Source organism: Gallinula chloropus, assembly GCF_964237585.1.
Source record: "Gallinula chloropus genome assembly, chromosome: 23".
NCBI classification, from domain to species: Eukaryota; Metazoa; Chordata; class Aves; order Gruiformes; family Rallidae; genus Gallinula; species Gallinula chloropus.
Genome location: NC_140108.1, coordinates 635,607 through 657,963, shown reverse-complemented (window position 1 = coordinate 657,963; position 22,357 = coordinate 635,607). Strand labels below are relative to the sequence as shown.

Here is a 22,357-nt window from a genome sequence, read left to right as displayed (position 1 = left end):
ACCTTTCCTTACCCAGAGCACGAGGATTTAATGGCATTTGCTGTGAGCTGTTAGTAGAGCTGGGGAGTGTGGGCAGCAGGTCACAGGAGGGATCCTCCCCCTCTGCTCTGCCCTGGTCAGGCCCCACCTGGAGTGTTGTGTCCAGTTCTGGGCTCCCTGGGATAAAAAAGACAGGGATCTCCTGGAGAGAGTCCAGAGGGGCTACGGGGATGATGAAGGGCCTGGAGCATCTCCCCTGTGAGGAAAGGCTGAGTGAGCTGGGGCTGTTCAGCCTGGAGAGAAGAAGACTAAGGGGGGATCTAATTAATGTCTATAAGTATCTTGAGCATGGAATGCAGGGGGAAATGGGCAGCCCCTTTTCAGTGTCTGTGGGGACAGGACAAGGGGCAATGGCTGCAAGTTGGAGCACAGGGAGTTCCACAGCAACATGGGGAAGAACTTTTCCCCAGTGAGGGTGAGGGAGCCCTGGGACAGGCTGCCCAGGGGGTGTGGAGTCTCCATCTCTGGAGAGATTCCAGCCCCGTCTGGACGCCGCCCTGTGCAATATGAGCTGGGGAGCTGCTTTGGCAGGGGGTTGGACCCCATGAGCTCTCCAGGTCCCTTCCAACCCCTGGGATTCTAGTGAGGTGGCCCATTTAATCCAGTCTGCCTGTGCTTTAATAGAGGGCATTTGTTGATACTGTAACAAGAGTGAAATTTGCACTGAGAAGCTGCAACACACAATGGGAATTACTAAACTACATTAGATTAAAAGAAAATTGTTAAAAGGCAACATGTAAAGAGATTAAATGGGATTGTTATGCAGAAGAGTTCTTCTCTCAGCTCTACCCCCAGCTTCCATTTAGCTGTGTAGAAAACAAAGGTTTGAAGAGTTCTGGTGTCAGTGTAGTGTCATTACCTTCTAGTTTTCGTTTTGTACAATAGCTTTTGCTTACCAGACGTGTGGATATTATAGAATCATAGAATGGTCGGGCTTGGGAGGGACCCCAAGGATCTGAGAATGCCACAGGCAGGGCCACCAACCTCCAGGCCTGGAGCTACACAAGGTTGCCCAGGGCCCCATCCAACCTGGCCTTGAACACCCCCAGGGATGGGGCACCCACCCCCTCTCTGGGCAGCCTGTTCCAGCCCCTCACCACTCTCTCTGGAAAGAACTTCCCCCTAATATCCAATTTAAACCTTCCCTCCTTCAGCTTCACTCCATCCCCCTTGTCCTGCCAGTCTCTGCCCTTCAACAAGCTGATTCCCCTCCTGTTCCTCTGCTCCCTTCAGGGACTGGGAGGCTGCAGTGAGGTCCCCCTGCAGCCTTCTGCTCTCCAGGCTGAACAAGGCCAGCAATATATGCCCTTATGTCCCCATATCTGCTCACCTGTACCTATGAGGTTGTTAGGTATCAGCACATCACAACAGAATCTTTGGCTTGTTACTGGCTCTGCAAGGTGATGATGATTGTGTTTAAAGTAAATGAATGTTCATTAGTGCTGCCAGTGACTGTGGAAGGAGGGAAAGGGTGAAGTGCTAAAAGAGCTGCTCTGAGAGAAGGTTCTTTTTACTCTTTGTGGCCAAGAGTTCAGTTTATATGATCGGGTTATGCCAAGAAGTCCTGGGGTGTGTACATGAGATCCTGCGTGCTGAAGAGGTGAAAGAAAATCCTAAGTAGAGTTTATTGTCAGAAAGCTGAGAGAAAAAGCTTTGGAAAATGTTGGGGTTTCTGCTTGTTTGTTCTTCCCGTTTGGCTTTTCCATTTCCTGTGTTTCATTCTGCTGCACTTGGAATCCTGCAGTGTCTGCCCTCAGCGTCTCAGTGGAGAACAATAGGCCTGATGAAGTGTGAGTGAGGGGCAGGAAGCTTTGAAGAATGAGCTAGGTGGACTTTGTTGTGAGAACAGAGGTGTTTAGGTGTGTGTGTGTGTCTGAGGTATCTGGTATTTAGCCTGATTTGTAAACCCAGGAGGTCAGGGGTTGGTAAGTACATACACAAACACAAAATGACATGAGAACTTCAAGCACATCCCATCCCTCTGGCCTGGACAGGGGGACCCTCAGCTGGGTTCAGAACTGGCTGGATGGCTGGGCCCAAAGTGTGAGTGGAGCCAAATCCAGCTGGAGGCCGGTCACCAGTGGCACCCCCAGGGCTCAGTCCTGGGTCCAGCTCTGTTCAACATCTTTATCAATGACCTGGATGAAGGGATTGGATGTTCCCTCAGTGAGTTTGCAGATGACACTAAACTGGGAGGAAGTGTTGATCTGCCTGAGGGTAGGGAGGCTCTTCAGAGGGATCTGAACAGGCTGGACCGATGGGCTGAGACCAGTGGGATGAGGTTTAACCAGGCCAAGTGCAGAGTGCTGCACATGGGACATAACAACCCTAAGCAGTGCTACAGGCTGGGGGGAGACTGGCTGGAGAGCTGCCAGGCAGAGAAGGACCTGGGGGTGTTGGGTGACTGCAGGCTGAATATGAGCCAGCAGTGTGCCCAGGAAGGCCAATGGCATCCTGGCTTGTATCAGACACAGTGTGGCCAGTAGGTCTGGGGATTGTGCTCCTGTACTGGGCACTGGTGAGGCTGCACCTTGAGTGCTGGGTCCAGTTCTGGGCTCCTCACCATCAGAAGGACATGGAGGTCGTGGAGCGAGTCCAGAGAAGGGCAACCAGACTGGGGAAGGGGCTGGAGGGCAAATCCTCTGAGGAGCAGCTGAGGGAGCTGGGGGTGTTGAGCCTGGAGAAGAGGAGGCTGAGGGGAGCCCTTATAAGTACCTACAACTACCTGAAGGGAGGTTGTAGAGAGGTGGGCAATGGTCTCTTCAATCAGGAGCTGGGACAAGGGGCAATGGGCTCAAGCTGGGCCAGGGCAGGGTCAGATTGGACATTAGAAAAAAAATTTTTGACTGGAAGTGTTGTTGTGGCCTGGAACAGGCTGCCCAGGGAGGGGCTGAGTCACCCCCCTGGGTGTGTTTAACAGACGGGGAGATGAGGAGCTCAGGGATGTGGTTTAGCACAGGATGGGAATGGTTGGACTTGATGATCTTAAAGGTCTTTCCCAACCCTGTGATTCTGTGGAAACACATCTACTGCTTCCTTGTCTGTGTCTTAAATTCGTGACTGCACAGAGGGGTTGATTCAAAGGTGGGGAGAAGCCCACCTGGCTATACCCTTAGTTCTCTTACCAGCTGAGCTGTGTTTCTGTCAGTGTGTTTCAAGATACACATGCCCTTGAAACTGATGTTCTGACGTGCTCCTGTGAGATACAGCCTCTACACAGTAGCCATGAGGCTATCCACACTTGACAAACTAGATACATCTGGGAATGGGAGGGCCTCTAGCCAGCCTTATCTCTAGCTTGTGTCTGCCTATGTGATGTTTTTCCCCTTAACTTGTTAACTGTCAATTAAGAGATGAGGTTAAGACAGATGAGTGGAACCTCATTTTTGCTTCTACCAGGTTCTGAAACACTGCTGTCCCAGCTGAGCACTGGGAAAGAATTCTGCTCTCTGCACACACTCAGCAAAAAAGCTTCTGACCCAGCAGCTCATACAAGGGGAAAGAACCCCAAACAAAAAGAAAATCCTTTCTCAATTCCTACACTTCTCCAGATCTGATCAAAATGGGTTTTTCTATGAACAAATGTACTTGAGAATATGTAGGGAAATGCAGGAGGGGGAAAAATACCCCCAAAATACCTCAGCACCTACAAGCAACGTTGCACTCATACTTTGTTTGGTGAGGAAGCTTTATGTGCTTGTATAATGAAGCAACCAAATTGTTCTTTTGGGGGTATAAAAACCCAAACCAACAAAGGATTTGTACATTTTTTAGCCTGCTGTGTACCAGTATCCCCCTGCTGCATTTCTTAACTGTTCAAGTATGTGTGGTTTGGAATGGGAATAGCAGAGTGTTCCAAACCCAAGTCTCTGGCTCCAGTTGAATATTCTCTTTAAGCATGCTGGGCCCTGCAGACTCTTCCAAGGGAAGCATGGAGGAGCAGCAGCCACGCTGAGCACAGGCTGATGGCAACTGAGCTCCAGTGACCTGTGAGTTAATAAGGATGGCAAGGGCCATCTTGACCCTATCTTGAGGCTGACAGCCCATGTGCAAGTTTCCAGCACTGGTGCAAAGCTGAGTCAACCAGTTAATTACAGCTGCATTTGAATAGCATGGTTATATAACTGTAAATTATAGGCCCTTTGCAATTCTCTAATTGCATGGGTGATTTTTAAAAAAGCTCTGAGTTTAAGCTGCTTGACTTGAACTGTTGCATCAGTTTTGAGTGAGGTGAGGAATTCTAATTGAGGCTGTAGCTTTTCCTGAAAGGTGTGTTCTAATTCCAGCAAGGGGACCCAACTGAATAGAACTCTGAGGAATACTCTGTAGCTTGTGTTCCTCTGACTGTGCTGCATGGATGTAAGTCTCCTCTGCCTTCAGAATGTGTTGATTGGCAGTGGGACTCCTGCAGCTCAAACCCTGTGTTTGGATCATGGAGCCAAAGGAACACAGCTGAGATTCAGAGGATGTTTTATGGCTCATGGTGGTAGTGCAAAAAGTGATGGATGTGTTTTGAAGTACAAGAAAGTACTTTTAAATCTCTCTTTAGGCTGGATTTTTTTTTCAAAGCTAATCTTACAATTTATTATGTAACCATAAATGTATTATCCTTGTTATTTATGAACAAAGCTGCCTTAATACTTTCAAATTGTAATGCAGAGGAGAGCATAAAATAGTCATTGAACATGCAGCAGAGCTGTAATGTCTGAACAGTTCATGCCTGTGACTTGATACCTTTTTTTGTGGGTACTGCTCCCAGTACCCCAGTGTCACATAGGAGATCTGATTGTTTCCATGTTTGTCACATACTGCCAGAAGTCCTAAAGACCAGTTCAGACCAGGAAAGCTGCTGTGTCTCTAGATATGCTTGGAAACTTGTGAAGTCCTAGTGCAGCCCAGGTACAGAGACTGTCTGCTGTGCAGAGGGTGTCAGTGTGGCTTCTCCCAGGCCTCTGCCAGGGCAGTGCAGCCTGCAGATTATTCTGGAGCTGTTGCTGCAGGGGGTTCTGCTCTCTTCTGATAGTCCCCCTGTGAAACTTAGAAGCAGGGAGATAACTTCATGTCCTGTCACTGTCAGAATTCTGTGCTTTAGAGACACCTCTGTGAGCCCAATGGCTGAAGCTGCTGAGGCTGTTTGTCAGAGCTCTCCTTTGCATTTCACTTCTGGGTTTTTATGCACCCTGCATATTAGCAAGAAGCTGTAGATGGTTTTAATTCCACTTGCAGGTGCTAAACTTTTTACTTGAAACTTGAGTGAGGTCTTTTGTTTCAAACCCTTGTGCAGAACATATTCCTGCTGAGCAAAGCTGTGTGCTGCTGGCTTCACATGCCCAGGAACACTGAAAAGGGAAACTTTATGAGGGACTGAACTGTCATTGTAAATACAGCACCTATTTTGTAAGGATTTTCCACTAAAACATCAGTGTTTAACTTGACATTTGAGGGCAGAAAGATACCGTGGGTGGGTTCAGACTGTTGGTGAGGGGACACAGGGACTGGGGCACTGCAAGAGAACCCTGCAAGGGGAGAACTGAGCAGTGACAATGGAAAACGTGGAAGTGAACAATGCTGAGTTGTCAGCTGAGCATAAAATGTGAAAGTGTGTTTTTCTTTAGATGCACATTTGTTATTAGCAGCAAGTAATTTAAAAACAAAATTGAATGAATACAGAGTTCATAGAATCCCAGCCTGGTCTGGGTTGGAAGGGACCCCAAGGATTACAGAGCTCCAACCCTCTGCCACAGGCAGGGACACCAGCCTGGAGCTACACAAGGCTGCCCAGGGCCCCATCCAACCTGCATTTTTGCTGTTACAGTCTCCACAAAGCCAAAATGTTTCCAAGCTCCTGGGTGAGTTACAACTAGAGGCAGGTACGTTTCCATCAGTGGTAAAGGGGCACTGTGTGGAGTGGAACTTGCACAGCTCTGATGTTGAGCAGGGCTGTGGTTGTGGCTGGGCTCAGAACAGGACCCAGCTCCAGCTTGGTTTCCTTGTGTCACTGGTTTGGGAAAGGGATTCTGTTGTGTGAGGCCAGCCTGGTACGAAAGGAGCGTCACAGTTACAACACTTGCTGGCTTTCAAGTGTGACACCTCTCAAGACAGGGGGAAGTTGGTTGTTTTTGGGACAGGCAGATGTTTGCAGCAGGTAACTGCTGTGTCCTGGTTAGGTGAGATTCAACGCAGTGTCATGCAGCCTGTGTAGTCCATCAGACATCTGAGGCCACGATGAACTTTCTTGGGAAAGGAGTGGATAAATCCTTTGTGGGGTTTACCACAGATTTATTCAGCTACTTCCATTTCAGAGACAACTCAGAGAACTGCATTTGCCCCACAAATGGAATGCATGTACCATGTGCCACTTCACAGTATTTAGCTGTTAACTGAAAGGAATGCATCTGGACAGGGAGAAATTATTATTTCCTTAGGAAACATTTGTCTAATTGTCTTATATTTCTGCAAAAGCTTTTGGAAACCAAGGCCAAAAAGTCAAAGGAACCCCATTTGCTGTGTTGTATGTTTCCTGTTTTCTGGCTGTCTTCAGAAAGTGCTTTGCTAAACACTGCTGCTGTTCCAGAGTGTTCTGTGCAATAGCACTCTTGGGCTGAAACAATCACAGATTGAACTGGTCTGGTGTCTCCTTGAACAGAATTGGAGAGACTTTGAAAATGGAAACAACCCATCTTTGTGTGTTAGCATCAGCAGGACAAGCTAAGGAGTTATCAAAGACCTGGCAGTAAAGTATCCACAATTTCCATTCACAAATTACTTGCTTAGAATTAGGTGGGATAAGTTGAAGGCGTGTGCACACCAGAAACGAACAAAAGCTTTATTCAAAACAGACGTGTCTGTTGGAATGCACCAGGAGAAATCACCAGGCTGCATTAAACCCCTCCGACTTGAGCCCCAGAACTGAAAAAAAAAAAAGAACTAATGCACATTCTGTGGGGTTTTGTAATATCTTTTGGCCCCCTTACTAGTATTTTCAGTTCATAAAAATAGTAGGGAAGATGACACTGGCGTAACGCAATCAGAACACAGCCTTTGGTTACTTCTTCCTAAACCACAGATGGCACGAACTGCTCGCCAGCGCAGTGGCTGCATGACCTCACGTCCTGAAATATCTGCTGCTTGTGCCAAAGGGGTGAAGTCTGGTACAGCAGGTCTAGGGCAATGAGTTCTGGGAATGAGTTTTGCTAGTTGCATACTGCCGAAGGTAGCACAGGGATTTTCTGGACCCAAGAAAGCAGGGAGGTACCGTGCAGTAACTGGGATGATCGGGAAGAGTCCGTGTGGTTCCCCCTGTGTTTGTTTCTTTGAGTTATTTGGAATGCCATCTGTCAAGTTGACTTTTCCATTTGCTTTCACTCCAGATGATTTTGACTTGAGATCATGTTAAAAGCTTCCTTCCTCCCTTAATTTTGTGACCCATATCAAAAAGTGGCTTTTAATTGCCACAGTGAGAGAGCTTTGAGCAGGGAGTATCTGAGCATAGCTCAAGGTGGACTTTTTCCATTCTGAGACCAAAATATATGGATGTAGGAAATGCCTGTTACTTACAGAAGGGTCTTTTTTCTCCCCTGCATACTGCATTTCCAGTAGCTTTGTGTCTCACTAGAATTACTTGCCATGACTTCTTCCCAAGCATGACGATCACAGCATCACCTTCTCTGGGTTTACTCATCTGAAATGGGAGGAATATTCAACCGTGTGGCTGGACAGGTCCTGCTCTCTGTACCGATGGGTTCTACTCCCAAATCACAAGGTACAGCAGTGCTTTAACACCGCTTCTAAGCAGTACTGTGAGCCAGGCTAGTTGTTTATGTGACAATTACAGGCTCACCAGCAAAGGCAAGAGACCTTGGGGCGAGGTGCGTGCCAGCCCGCGGCCTGCCGCTTACCTGTTACTAGACAGACGTCTTCCCCGCCACTAAGGGTGAGGCTTTCTGCTCAGTCCAGAGCCTGCCGATGGGAGCCCAGGGCCTGCTGGGATGGGGTTTTACACTTGTGCTGTCCTTTTGCCCTTCCACTGAACTCTTTTCATTTCAGTCATGAGCAAACAGTCAGTGCCTGAACTAACAACCCTGCAATCCTCCAAAGCACGCCTCGCTTACAGTACCAAACAAAGGGAGGCCCGCGTGGGCCGGCCCAAGCCAAGGAATGCAGCTTCGGGGTTCTGCTCCATAAATTTAACCAGCACGACAAAAAGGAGATAATATGAGCCTCCGTGATGATCTGAAAGGGGGAGGTTTGTGTCCCATTGATTGCGGTCTGGCCTATTGCCAGGCCCCGAGCCTGACCGACAGTTGAACCATATCGTTAAGGCGTGTAATACAGCTCGAGTCTTGTACAGCAGCCAATGAGTACATATCCAGAGGGCAAAAGTTTATAAAGAGTTGAGGCTGTCCTGTTTAACCCTCTCACGCTGCATGTAATATATACTGCTGCCATTCAGAAATAGTCACTTTGCTATTAAAATGTAAACCTTCCACTTTCTTTACTTGGAAAAAAATACATGTGTGTCTGATTTCCAATGCGCAGCAGATTTATAAAGTGATTGGAGAAAAATATGTAAAACTGATCTTTTTTTTTTCTTTAAAAAAAAAAAAAATTCCCAACCCACTACGTTTTCCAGTACTACTTTATCCAGAGTTACTTTTCTGTTCAGAGATGTCTTCTGGGTTGTTCTACAAACTCTTTCATACAGATGGAGCTATTTATTGCCTTGATGTCACCTCATTTAGCATGTGACTGGTATTTTTATAGATAATTTTTTCACCTAATGTTGCTGTTAACATGTGGAACGCTCTTTATCAGTTAAGTACAGCCAGTTGATTTGAATTGTTCTTGCAACTCCTAACTTTAAAAATCAAAACAAACGTTCCGAGTAGCTTTTTGTGCAGTGAGGTTTGTGCTGGAGGAGCTGGCTGTGCCTGTTGCAGCCCTGGTTGTACCAAGTGGAAAGCAGATAAAGGAGGGGCTGAAAACACATTCAGTCTCCACAGTTGGTTTCATGTAGCGCTTTGTGCACACTGAGCAGTTCATGTGCTGGGGCTGGGCAGTGCCCCTGGTTTGCTTTCCTCCCCAAAGTGGATTTGCTTTCCCAGAAAAGCAGAGCACAATGTGGAAACACTCCTGTGAAGTGACTGGGGTTGCTTGGCCATGTTTTGCAGATGGGCATTGATGGGACCATTATACATGTGAGCACAGAAGTAAGTGTAAGGCTCCATGTATGTCAAGTGTTGAGACCTTACACTGTGCCCTGAGGCACAGCACTGTTATGGCCTTTAATCTTCACCAAGGCACGTTCAGCTCATGTTTTTCAGATGGGGTTTGTGAGAAATCCCTGCTAAGAATCTGTTAGGTTGGATGGGAAGGTGAATGGGAACGTTTTCCAACACATTTGTGAGATGGGAAGCTTGAAGGTGACAACTGTAGTCAGCAGGCTGCGATCAGTACAGGAAGGGTCTGGGACAGCCTGGGAAGTGGCAGTGTTACCTTTCATTACCTTCCCAGGTTTGATGACCTCAGAGGGCTTAAAAAATGCTCACTTGCTGTGCAGCTATTGCAGTCAGAGGTGGAGCAAGTGCTGAAGGGTTTATCCTGGTTGATGCACGGAGTCTGCCCGGTGCAGGGGCCGTGCAGCTGTCTCACATGCAGACACGTACGGCTCACGCGCATCGTGGGCTTCAGTAAGGATGCCGTAAGAACTCGCCGTTTGGGTGAGTACATGTGCTGCTCTGCTGCTTTTAAAGAACTCAATCATGATGTCTTAATTAAGCTCTTCTTGCTCCCTTTTGAACTTGGAGGCTGAAGAGGTTGTGCACAACCATGAACCCCAGGAATAGTTCCCTGTTCTGTGTTGATCTTGTACGCAGATGGAGGGGAAGGGAGGAGAAGAGCCGCATCTCTAGGAAGTTGGCAGGAGCAGCCTCCATGATAAACAGTTGCTTCTTCAGCATGCTCTAGTTCTCCTAAAAGTATAGTGGGTCAGATAAAGGTCTTCAGCATCTGAGCTGGTAGATCCCTCAAAAGAGGAGGGATTTGACTGCAAGTGGGAGGTTTTAACCCTAGGCACCGTTTATTTGCATGTTTCTGCCTGAAACTAGCGTTTTGGGAACACATTTAACAAGCACAATATATTCCATGCATTTGCTGGAATAAACGGTGCATATAAGCTTCCTCAGATATGTGGTCAGCAGGGAGCTGTCTGGCTCATGATTTTACACATTCTTGTATCTAACTGAGACATTCTAATGCCAAATCCAACACTCGGACTGCCTGCACTGCGTGTGCATTTTTAACACACCTTAAAAGCATCTGTGCCTGAACTGGTGAATGAATTCCATGACAGAGCTGGGCCAGATCTCTGGGTTCAGGTGTCAGGTCTTCGAGAAACTACCTGCAACCCCAAAGCCCAACCACGGGAAGGAGGCAACCCTGTGGATGACACTAAGCTGGGAGGAAGTGTGGATCTGCCTGAGGGTAGGGAGGCTCCTCTGAGGGATCTGGGCAGGCTGGATCAATGGGCTGAGACCAACGGGATGAGGTTCAACAAGGCCAAGTGTAGAGTGCTGCACATGGGACATAACAAGTGCTACAGGCTTGGGAAGAGTGGCTGGAGAGGTGCCTAGAGGAGAAGGACCTGGGGGTGTTGGGTGACTGCCAATTGAACATGAGCCAGCAGTGTGGCCAGGAGGGCCAATGGCATCCTGGCTTGTATCAGACACAGTGTGGCCAGTAGGTCTGGGGAGGTGATTGTGCCCCTGTACTGGGCATTGGTGAGGCTGCACCTCGAGTGCTGGGTCCAGTTCTGGGCTCCTCACCATCAGAAGGACATGGAGGTCCTGGAGCAAGTCCAGAGAAGGGCAACCAGGCTGGGGAAGGGGCTGGAGGGCAAATCCTCTGAGGAGCAGCTGAGGGAGCTGGGGGTGTTCAACCTGGAGAAGAGGAGGCTGAGGGGAGACCTTCTCCCCACCTCCCCTGCCCTGCCAGGAGGGTGCAGAGAGGTGGGTGATGGTCTCTTTGCTCAAGCAACAGGTGACAGGACGAAGGGAATGGCCTCACACTGCACCAGGGCAGAGACATCAGGAAAAAGAGCTTCACTGAATGAGTTGTCAGGGCCTGGGACAGGCTGCCCAGGGAGGGGGTTGAGTCACTGACCCTGGGTGTATGTAAAAGGCAGACAGACAGGGTGCTCAGGGATATGGGTTAGTAGAGGACAGGAACGGTTGGACTTGATGAGCTCAAAGGTCTTTTCCAACCTACTGATTCTGTCCTGCCCGTTTGAAGCTCAGCAGCACCAGCTGCCAGCAGTGGATGGAACTGGACTCTGGGTCACCACAGGTTTTTCTGCCATCAGGCCCAAGTCCTTTCATGTTCCCAGATGCAGAGGACGAGCAGATACAAAATAAAACGCTCTGGCCCCTTGTGCTCAGTAAATGCAGGTGGGACTCCTGCTTATCCCCAGGCTTCAGCAGCAAAGTGTGTACATCAGCCAGGGCAGAGCTGTGGATTGTCACTGTTTCACAGAGCTCTGTGTGTGCTGCACAGTCCGTACCATGTGCTTGTTTTCACTCCTTATCAGCCTGTGCTACAACTGCATCATCTCTGGTTCCTTGCTGTGCTGGCTGAACTTTGAGGTTAATTAGTAATGGACACATGGGTTAGCATTTTATTAATTCTGGCACTTCAGGCTTTACTTGGTGTCTTCCCAACACACGTCTGAGACAAGTTCTGTCTTCATTCCATGCGTTGTGGAAACGCTGGTGATGCCTGCTGAAGGCTGCAGGCTCAATTCAGTGCTGAACTGGATTGACTCTAGCAGGTATTTCAGTTGGTGGTTTATGAGGGAATATTTAAGGCTGTTCCTCCTTTGACTTAGCAGATGAAATGCACTAAAGCCTCCTCAGACAAAGCACTCCCTGTGTTTATGAAGCAGACTTTTTCCAGAGCCAAGAAAGTAACAGGTTTGATATTATTTCTTCAAAATACTAGCAGCAATTGAATTGTTTCATAGGCTTATATTACCTGCCAATTTTCCTTTGTTTGAACTAAGGTTGTTTTATAATTATTTCAAGGGGATAAAAATTGTTCCCAGGCTGAAAGTCAGTATGCCAGGTTACAGCCCAGAGCAGGCTTTTATCAATAAATTTTATGCAAACCTGAAAAAACAAGTTTACAGTGGAAACACTGACAGACCTTGAGCTATACCAGAACCAGTAAGTTACTGCTTTAACTGGGGTGGAATGATGAGGTGGTTAAACTGGAACACCTTTATGAATGTGACACATTGATGACAGTTGCTGGAAGTTTTTGGCAGCAAAAACTGGGTCTAGCTGAAGAAAATGACTACTAGAGTGTGGGGGAGAGTGCTGTGGCCAGAGGGGTCTCTTTGGAGGGCCAGCCTGGCTACCTGCACGCTGGTGCATCATCTCTTGGTATCAAAGTTTGACACCACCTGGTTTTTTGGGGTTTTTAAAATGTTTTGTGCAATCCAGGCATACTTCAAGGAAACTTTTTAGGTCCAAAAGACAGTCAGAATATGAGGAACAGTTGCTGGTCTCAGAAGCACTGTGTATTCATGCACCTCACATCTGCACAGCTGAGTGTGAACCTGACGGGGACAAACACGTGGTGAAGGAACAGGAGTAACTGGGGTTCTGTGAAACATGGGGTGTCTCTTGCAAAGTTCTTTTTCAATCTAAGATGGTAAATAATTATCACCAATAATACTTGAACAACTTCTTATACCCATGGGCTGGTGATCTGTTTCATTATAAAACTCCTGACTTAAAACTGGTCAACTGAATCATCACAAGAATTCTGTGAACTGCTCAGCACAAGCCAACCAATTAACACTGTTAACTGGGTTTAGTGTGCATATGGTCATCGGAAATGAGCTTCTCCAGTGCTCAGCTTTGAACAGTGAGGAACTGGAGTGTGTGCCTCAACCTTCTGACACCATTTCCAATCTCTTTGTGTCTTCATTCAGCAGCACTCTTCCCTGCTGTGACTAGTAGACGTGAGGGCATTTCTGTCTTGTATTGCCTTTGTGTGCTTATTAAAAAAGAATCAGCAAATCTGTTGAGTGCATGTTTAATGTAACACAGATGTGGGCACACCACTCTTCATTCTGCTTTACAAATCTACAGCTTTTTGTATTTCATCAGTGTTGCTTATTATTTACAGAACGTAACTTGAGACAGTAGAACAAATTTTTAGATTTAAAAAACTCAAGTCGTGTGGAATGTTTTTAGCTGCCCAGACCAAACAGACCAATTTGCCAAGGGGCTGATGGACTAAATCAATGCAATTTGTGCTGGTGGCACTTAGTTGAAAAGCAGCTGACCTTCTCATCACCAAGATGAGAATTACCTTTTATCACCAGGATGAATGCATTAGCATCGAGCAGCAGCGGGGACTCTTAAATACTCTGTACCTACGTACACTGTACTCTTACTTCTTCCATTTAAGAGGGAAACCAAAACCTGGAAACAACCCACAGCCAACCCCACAACTCAGAAATTGCTAAGCCTTCCAGAAATCCCTTGTGGTGCCTGGTACTCTGTGGTACGAGCACTCTCTGACCTGCTTCGCAGCCAGACATTAGAAACTGGTGTTCACTGATGTTCTGGTTTCCACTGAACAAGGCCCTGTTCTGTCCTCCTTTCTGCAGCAGTCTGGCTTGCAATGCTTCAGCTACTTCTTCTCACAGACTACAGCAGACCAAGCACAGCAGAACATTTACCTGAAAGACTGTTAAGGTAAAACCCATTGTGCAGCGCTGTCCCTTGCTCCCACGGGATGGTTATCTAACCTTCCTCAGTGCATAACACAGGAAAAGTTACTCACTGGCCAACAGTTAATTACAAACTATGGAACACTTCAGACCTTCACTCCTTAAACTTGTCAACAGAAGTTACAAGGTGCTGGGGGGGGGGGGGGGGTTAACAGTCAGTGGGGCTTCTTGGAGAAGTGAACTTCTGCTATTTTACTGCTTCTTGAAGTGAGCAAGTAGGACAAACAGTGAGATGTGACCGACACTGGCTGGAACCCTTGGTTTCCTGGGAACTCTGCCTCAAGGTTTTGCATTTCATGAAGGCAAATGCCTGCTTTGACTTATGGGTTTGTAAGAATCTAATGGGTAAAACAGTTCCTGTTCACCTCTGGTGTAGGTTCAGAAGGGTAACAATGCTGTCACGTGTGCTGCTTGGCACAGATGAATCTTGTTTATATCTAAAAAATCAAAGGGGCAGGAGAGGGGACTTGCTCCAGAGTCCTGGTACTTACCAGTGAAGTTCTAACCCCTGTGGACAGCGGTTACCCAGTGGAATAATTTGCAGTCATACCATGGCTGGGGCAGTCATCTGTTTACCCAGGGTGCTGTTTGTTCTGATTCAGAGAAACGCTACTAATAGAAAAATAGAGTGTTAAGACATTGCACTTCTTGCACCTCCTTAGGACAGCTAAGTATCTTTCTGCAGTAACTGGCAATTTTCATACTGGCCCTTCTTAGCTTGGATGTAAGGCTGTAATTAATGACTGTCTAACCAAGAGTGGAAGCAGAGCAGCAGGACAGGTAGAGCAATGAGAGGATCTGTCAGCAGAACATCTGACAGTAACACTTCACTGGTGCTGTTAATGACAACGTTTGTTACGGTTTCTTAAGCCCCTGCTCTGTTTTGCATTCTTTTAGCTGGAGAATTTCCACTTTTCCTTTCATCCTTCCTGCTGGCAAACTGACTATCCATGTTAGGCATAACCACCAGTCAGCTGAAGTGAAGTCAAGGGCTTCCTGCCTCTCCTGAAGCTGCTCTCAAAGCAGATCAGTGGGAAGCGCTACTGAGCCACTGCAATTCATTACGTAGCTCAGGGATGTCATCATCTCGTTAACGAAATCAGAGCTGACCAGGTAGTCGTCCTGTATTAACAATGTAAGTTGGTGGATGTATTTCCTGTGCTGGAAAGGGGGTGTCTTTGGCTTCACACCTTGTTTGCCAAGCATGTTGTTAGCGAACAGAGCGATGACAGCCAGGACACACCGAGAGACAGTCCCCCAAAGATGACACTAAGTCATGGATGGTGCCCAAGAGATTCTGTTCCAGGAACGTTTCCTGCAACCCAGAAGGGAAGGGGCAGAAATTGTGTCCGTTGCCATTAAAAGGCAAGGCTGTCAAGGACTGGAAGGAAAACCAATTTCACAGGGGTGCGTGGGTTGCGAGTCTGGGACAGGACTGCTGAAAGGGAAAGGTAAGAAAGAAACAAGGCTCCAGAGAAAACATCTGCAGAAAGCAGCGCTTGGAAGGCAAGTACTCCTGTGAGCTGTTGCCAAGCAGCATAAAGAGAAAAAGCGATGTTACATGGGATTGTTACCCTGTCTTTTCATCCACAAGGAGAGCAGCAGGTCATGTGCAGGATCTTTACAGGGCACCGAGATGGGAAGTAGAGAGCACGAATCAAAAGTGGTGCATTTGGCTTGGAAAATTACTAACAGCAGCAGCCTGAGAGAGATGAAAACGTGCTGCAGAGCCTGAGTGCTGCTGTTGGGAAAGGACAGAGAATAAAGCAGGGTAGGCAGCCCGTAGCACAGTTCTGCAGGGGTAGGGCGTTCCAAAAGCTTCACAGAATTCAGAGTATTATTTTTTAACAAAATCCTGCTGAGGGAGGGACGTAGCCTGCAGTTCTTCAGCACTGTGGCCACCATCAGTCCCTGAGGTCTGTTAGGCCAGACGTGTCCCCTTTATGGTTGTCTTTTTACCAGACACTAAGAAAGCTGAAGTATGTTAAACCCTACTACAGAAACGCTTAAAGAACCGTGGATTTTTCTTTTGTCTTAACTGCATGTGCCTGTTTCCATAACCCTTCAAACTACTGGCCTTGCCACTGGTGTGAGCTCTCTCTAGGTTGATGCACTCTTATTTTCTGTAGGTAAGTGAGAAGAAACAAATGGGTAAAACTCTGCTGATACCTTGACCCCATTATCTGCAGTCTGTTCAGTTTTGGTTGCTCTTCCTCCTAATTTAGCACACTGCCCCTTAATTGCAGAGGAAAACTGGAAGACGTTTCTTTGTAAAGCACTCTGAGTAGACACAATGTCTTCAAGGTCAAGTATTACAGAGTCTAAACGCTGTATTTGTGAAGACCTTGTATTTTTTTAAGGCTTTGTCACACCTCGGATCTCAAAATAAAGACAGCTTTGTGTGCTGACAGGTTGAAGTGGAAGGAAAAACACTGCTGTTGCACCAAGACCTTTTTCTGCCTCTATTTTGCATGTAGGACGCAAGCGGAGAGAGTGAGAAAGCCACGCTGCTGCAGAGGACCTCAAGGGCTCTTGCCCCGCTATTCAGAAAGTCAAGCAGAAGGACAAGAACAGCTGTTCAAACTGACTGACAACATCCAAGATGAGTTGTAAGTGCTGACTTAGAGTTCTCTCTGTAGTTCCCTCTGCTGCCCTTGAATTGTGTCTTCGGGGAGGAGGGGCTGAAGCTGCTTTACACGTACACACACGCAGACGTCCCCTTGGTTTTCTCTGGTACCGGTGAGCAGCACGGTGTGAGCAGCACGGTGTGAGCAGCACGGTGTGAGCAGCACGGTGTGAGCAGTATGGTGTGAGCAGCACAGTGTGAGCAGCACAGCCTGAGTACCCCATGGCATCCGAGCAGCCTGTCCAGCGGCTGTGCACAAACATCCCCACAGGTGCCCGGGACTCCTCTGGTTTGCTCGCTGCTGCCGCTGATCCCGCTCACCCATGGGCTGGGGAAGAATCCCAGCCTTCGTTCACCGACTCCTGCTCCCATACTGTCTGTCCCTCTGGCTGCAGGAGGTGCAGTCTCAGTAGGTTTGGAGTGCTCACTGGTCTGTTTGACAGGCGGGCTGCACGTCCCGTCCCGCCTCCACGTGCGCTGGCAGAGCCCCACCGGCGCGTCAGCGGGCTTTTGTCGTTGAGTCACAGTGCTCAGTCACTGCAGCGTTCACCATGAGGAACATCATTCCACAAGAAAACAGCGCTTCTTGTCGTGGAAAATAAGTGCAAAATTATGCCTCTGACTTTTATCCTAGTATCATAATCAGAAACACATTTAAAGACCTGATTATTTGCATATTTTCCTTCAGAGTTAAATCCATAAAAGGGGGTTTAATACCTTGCTCTACTGTTCTAACTAAATGTTTCCACATTTTTTTCCAGTTAGGCTCACTGTTTCACTTCTGGAAAATATTGTGTAATTACTTCCTGATGTTGTTAAAAACCCCACAAATTCTCCAGAGATCTGGTTGCTTCTACTTTGTTCTACTGGATCATGTTTCATTTAATTTTTCATTTTATTAATTTGAGATCTTTTTAATCATGTAGAAGTATGGGGTTAAAAAAAAAACCCACCCAAAACACTTGTATTTTCAAGTAGTATCTTAAAAGTTTAAACCCCCATTCTGAGAACTAGACGCAGAGAAGAAAGGAACAGTTGGCAAGAGAAAATAGGTAATGATGCATGACTCAAACTTAGAACAAAATATAGAGCTTGAACTACAAATTAGCTAATGTTTCTGTGTTTCACCATTAAATCACTGTTCTCCATTTCCATTCCTCAAAAAATATACGTGACACCAGTAAAAACCTTGTATGGCAAAGCAGAGCTGCAATGCCTTGTTCTTAGGGTAGAAACACAAACCTGCAGCCAGCCAGTTGCCTCCACTGGACGGTGTGGTGGTAACTGGCTTCAGTGCTCTCCACCTGTGTCCCTGTCCAAAGGGCTGTAACACCGTACGCCAGGGAACAGCCCTTCTGCCGTTGGGGGTAGCCAAAACCTGTCCAAGTTCTTCAGCTTGGCAGTGGCAGTTGCAGAGGATGGTGCTACAGCATTAGGGGTTTCAGATCGTGACCTTTTTGTCTTCCTGCCCGTTGGGAAAGGAGGCAGAGCAAGACACTGTGCCAGTTCTGCTTCTAGTGGAAGTCTGGCCCCAGTTGAAGGGTCTCTAAAACACTGACCTTGCCTTTATGTGCCTGTCCTAAGGAAGGAGACTGTTCTGCAGGCTATAATGTTGCTCTAATATAAAATTTTCTCTGATGCTTCATTAAAAATACCCCTCTCCATCCTAATTCACTGTTTCGAAGGCAAAACCTTATGCTGAAGTGTTTGAACTCTGATGGGAAACAAAGGAGCATTTGCTGGTTCTAGTAGCTGTTAACATTGTCTTTTACCTCAGGTTTTTTTAAGGTGAAACACAACTTTTGCCCATTTTGCTTTACTCAAAGGAACAGTTTGGTTACCCCATCCTGTAGATTTATTGAAGGCAGCTCTAGAGCTGGGCAAAGTACATTACAGGACTGCTGCACACTTCTCAGCACTTAACTAAACCCCTCAATTGTTACCTTGAATAAGCACATACACCTTCCTCAAATTTAGGGAAATGAGGGTGTTTGTCAGCTGATAGGGCTGGAAGGTGTAAGGCAGGGAAAAGACAAGTTCAGGGCAGAACACCATCTTTCAGAGGATTAATAATAGAAAGTTATGGAGTTATTCTTCTATATCACAGAAAGAACCCATGCTCAGACCTTTTGAAACATTTTTTGACTGTTAAAATCCCATTTAATAGCTATGGGTTTAGTTGGGTAAAGCTCAGAGTAATTTACAGTGTGACTTAAATGGTAGAGCTGACGGTGGTTCTGGAGATGCTGAGCTGCTCTGATCTACCAAAAACTGTTCGTATTGACAATCTTCCTTGATGCCAAAGCCTGGACTGCTTTGCAGGCAGAGTTGTATGGGTCAGAAAATAGTAATTTTGACCCTACCTGACCTGAGCATGAGAACCTTGAGCTTCACAGGTGGGCTTCTCCCTGTACGGGTTGTGGAGTGAGTGGTGCTGCTCTGCTCAGCACTCTCTCCTAGTTAGGGGTTTGTATCTTTTTCTGACTTTCCCAAACTCACTGGTGAGGGCTGTTTTGATAGTAAATCAGATGTGGAAGAGGTTGTGTATGAAATACCCATTTCACTGTGGCATTCCTTGCTGCTGGGTTGGGGTTTTTTTTAACACATCAACCTTTTCTGCCATCATAATTCTCAATATTCTTAATTCACTCTTTTCTACCTCCACTATTCATCACTCAGCCTAATCTCTCTGGGGAAACCTGCTTGCTGCTTAACCTTTCACCCTGGTGTTAAACAGCTAATTTCTCTTTTCTAGCTACTGATCTAGGCAGCAGGTTAAACTTGTTTTTTGTTTTCAGAGGCATGGGAGGTGTGTGGTAAAAGGAAGCACAGTAGGTTTACAATGTGTAGCAGGATAATGCTCTTGTCATAAATGTCTGCAAACCTCTCACATGGCAGCAGTGGAACTGAACTTGCAATTAAATGACTTGCAGTGTTCCCATGCAAGGAAATTACTCTTCTTAAGCCTTGTTAAAGGATATTTTTATATGCCCTTTTAATGTCCAGAGCTAGAAGCCAGGCATTTAGTGCTAATATTTGATTTACAGCATGATCTTTGTTAACTGGGTGAGAGGGTACTACATCAGCTTGGGGGTTGGTTTGGGGTTTTTTTTAAGAACAGTTTAAATTGAATACAGATGAATTGCACAAAATGTTACACTACTGATTTTTCTAAAAGGCTTCTGAAGGTCCCTGGGTACATGACAGGTGAAGACATTTGTTAGTTTACTGGTTTTCACTTCAAGTGAATAATTGTGGCTTTTTTTTTTCTTCTTTGCAGCTTCATAGCAGTGGAGAACATAGACAGCTACTGTGTTCTCATTTCATCCAAAGCTGTTTATTTCCTCAAGAGCGGTGATTACACAGACCGTGAGGCCATCTTCCTAGAAGTCAAGTACGATGATCTCTACCACTGCCTGGTTTCAAAAGACCATGGGAATGTGTATATACAGCTGACCAAGAAAGCTGTTAACACAAGTAGTGGCGTAGCAATGCCAGGCCCATCCCAACAGAAGCCAATGGTAAGGCTCCAGCACCTCCTGACTCACTGGTGCAGGGTTTCTGTCCCCCTTTACGCGGGTGCTGGTGCTGGAAGTGTTCGTAGTCCTGAGCATAAGAAGATTCCACTCTGCTGGCAGTGGGAATAGCTGCTTATGGTGACTAGAGAAGTTGCTCCCTCAACTCCTGAGGAAAGCTGAAGGCAACATCTACATTGTTACTACAGTAGGATGTACATTTTCCCAAGAAAGGCTGTGCTGTGCTGTCTGTCTGACCTCCTTTACTTTCTCCTATGCATTGTATTTTTTACTGCAAAGTACCTAAGATTGGAAAGGACGTCTGTGCCGTGCATGCTCCCACTCCTCAAACCCATGGCAGGGTGTTTTGCTTCATTACAGTAGTTGTTCAGGGGTCTGTTTCACAGGCAAGGTTACAAGCTCACCCCTGACCCAAGTCAGTTTACATTCCAAACAGACAAGCCAGATAAAAGGTAGGAGGGGAAGCAAAGGAAATAAATAACTTAAAATATTGCAAGATGTTTCTGCTCTCATCCTAAAATACCTCTCTCTATTTACCTGTCTCTCCCTCTGTCACTTCTTCCTTACTTCAGCCTCAGCTCTGAGAGGGAATCTCCAGTGAAATGTTTCTGTTCCTTACAGGAAGCCTCAAACCTAATTCCTTGTTAGTGAAGGAATAGAAAAGAAATATATTGTGCTTTAGGTGACAGCAGAACCACGTTAACAAAAATCCCATTTCTTTTTGCAGGTGAAAGTGAAATCTGAAGCTCTTGCAGTAAAGCTATCTCAAGAAATTAACTATGCAAAGAGCCTTTATTACGAACAACAGCTTATGTTAAGGCTCAGTGAAAATCAAGAACAATTAGAGCTGGACTCTTGAAACCTTTTCCTTACTGCCAGAGTGAACTGCAAGTATCGGTCTGGAGCCGACCGGTGTATCTGAAGCACTTCATGGGATGGAAGTATTTAGGATTTTAGTATTTAGCTGAATGGAATCATTGTGCATAAGAAAGCAAGTGAGGGGGGCTTCCTTTCCTTTTTGGGTTGTTTTTTTTTTTAAGCAGTAGTTGTATAACAAAGCTATAGCTGAAATGTGTTTGGTTCTGGGAGAAGCCCTGTATTTTGCTAACATGTATATATGTAAAAGTGTCCATGTAAATAAGAAAGTACAGACCAGGGTGTTGGTATAAATAGAAGTCTTGTTTACTGTGTAAAGAAATTAAAGGAGCTATATACTGAGTCTTACTGCACTACCTGAAACTAGCCCTTCTCCTCTCTCTCTCTTTTTCTTGAGAAAGCTGATTTTCACAGTGCAGGAATGTAGATAAAATATTTAAATAATAAAATTAAGAGTTAATTGCAGCTGTTGGAGCACAGCCCTGTAGTTTGGAGCTTTAACACTGTGATTAGGGCACATTGTTTGGGGTTGATTGTTGGGTTTTTTTTCTTTTTGTTTCTTAAAGCACCAATACAGCCAACTGCACCTATACCTAGTGTGACATTGCAACCTCATCCTCGGTTTTAATCCCCAAAAAACTGCATTTTGTTAAATACTGCAGTAACGATTGACTAATTGAATTACACTCTCAAAATACTAGAAAGCAAGCAGCTGATTCCATTCTGAGTGCAGCGCTGCTGAAGGGCCCCCCTTCTAAGTTCTTTTGCAGGGAGTTCAAGTGAGCAGCCTTGGAAATGGGAATCTTCAACTTCAGTTTTTCCCTTCACTCAGCTTGAGTCAGCGGATGGAGCTGGCTGGGTAGTGTGGAATTCTGCTAGTGCTGGAAAGGCAGGGAGGGTGGGGGAGAGGGAAGCACTGCACCATTTGTCTTCGTGACAGCCTCTTCAGAATGAAACTTTTTCCAATAATAAAAATAACATGCTTTTGCAAATGCTGTACATCAGATCCATGTTTGTCTCACCAACAGTACCCAAGCTGAAGGTTGAGCAATGAGGGCACTTACAAGGAGAGAACATGGTACCAGTAGTACCAGTAGTACCAGTAGATGTGTGTACAGTCTGTGACTGGAAATCAAACTCCACCGGTCCGTTACACAAATGAAACTGATGTAACACACTGAATATACACTTTTGGGTATTTCTCTGTGTAATTTTTAAGTAAAATGTAGAACTCAACAAGTGTGTTGGCTCAACGGTGCCTGAAGGTGTCGGTCCTGGTGGACTCCACTACCAAGACTCCCTGCTTCTCTCCACTGCAAAACTATTCTTTAATGCTGCAAATAACTGGCTCCTAAAGAAGGTAAAAGTAGCTGGGCAGGGGGAATGAACAGGATTTCACAGCTCTGTGCTGAAAATTTACAGAAGAATGGCTTGAACACTTAAGTTTTGTAATAATTGTATCAGGGTCTAAGAGTCAAGCAC

At 46.2% G+C, this 22,357-nt stretch overlaps 1 protein-coding gene across 4 annotated transcripts in view; it reads left to right on the top strand.

The window, feature by feature from the left end:
• VPS13D (vacuolar protein sorting 13 homolog D) overlaps positions 1–21,340 on the top strand; it is a gene marked incomplete at its 5' end in the record, with an annotated part of 105,182 nt that extends 83,842 nt beyond the window's left edge. For all 4 annotated transcript variants that reach the window (XM_084274448.1, XM_084274447.1, XM_084274446.1 and 1 more), the window contains 3 exons: positions 16,315–16,446; positions 19,744–19,984; positions 20,727–21,340. In XM_084274448.1, the coding sequence (XP_084130574.1) occupies positions 16,315–16,446; positions 19,744–19,984; positions 20,727–20,858 (505 nt within the window). In that variant the 3' untranslated portion in view covers positions 20,859–21,340. The remainder of the gene's footprint in view (positions 1–16,314; positions 16,447–19,743; positions 19,985–20,726) is intronic.
• Between the last annotated feature and the right edge of the window lie 1,017 nt (positions 21,341–22,357).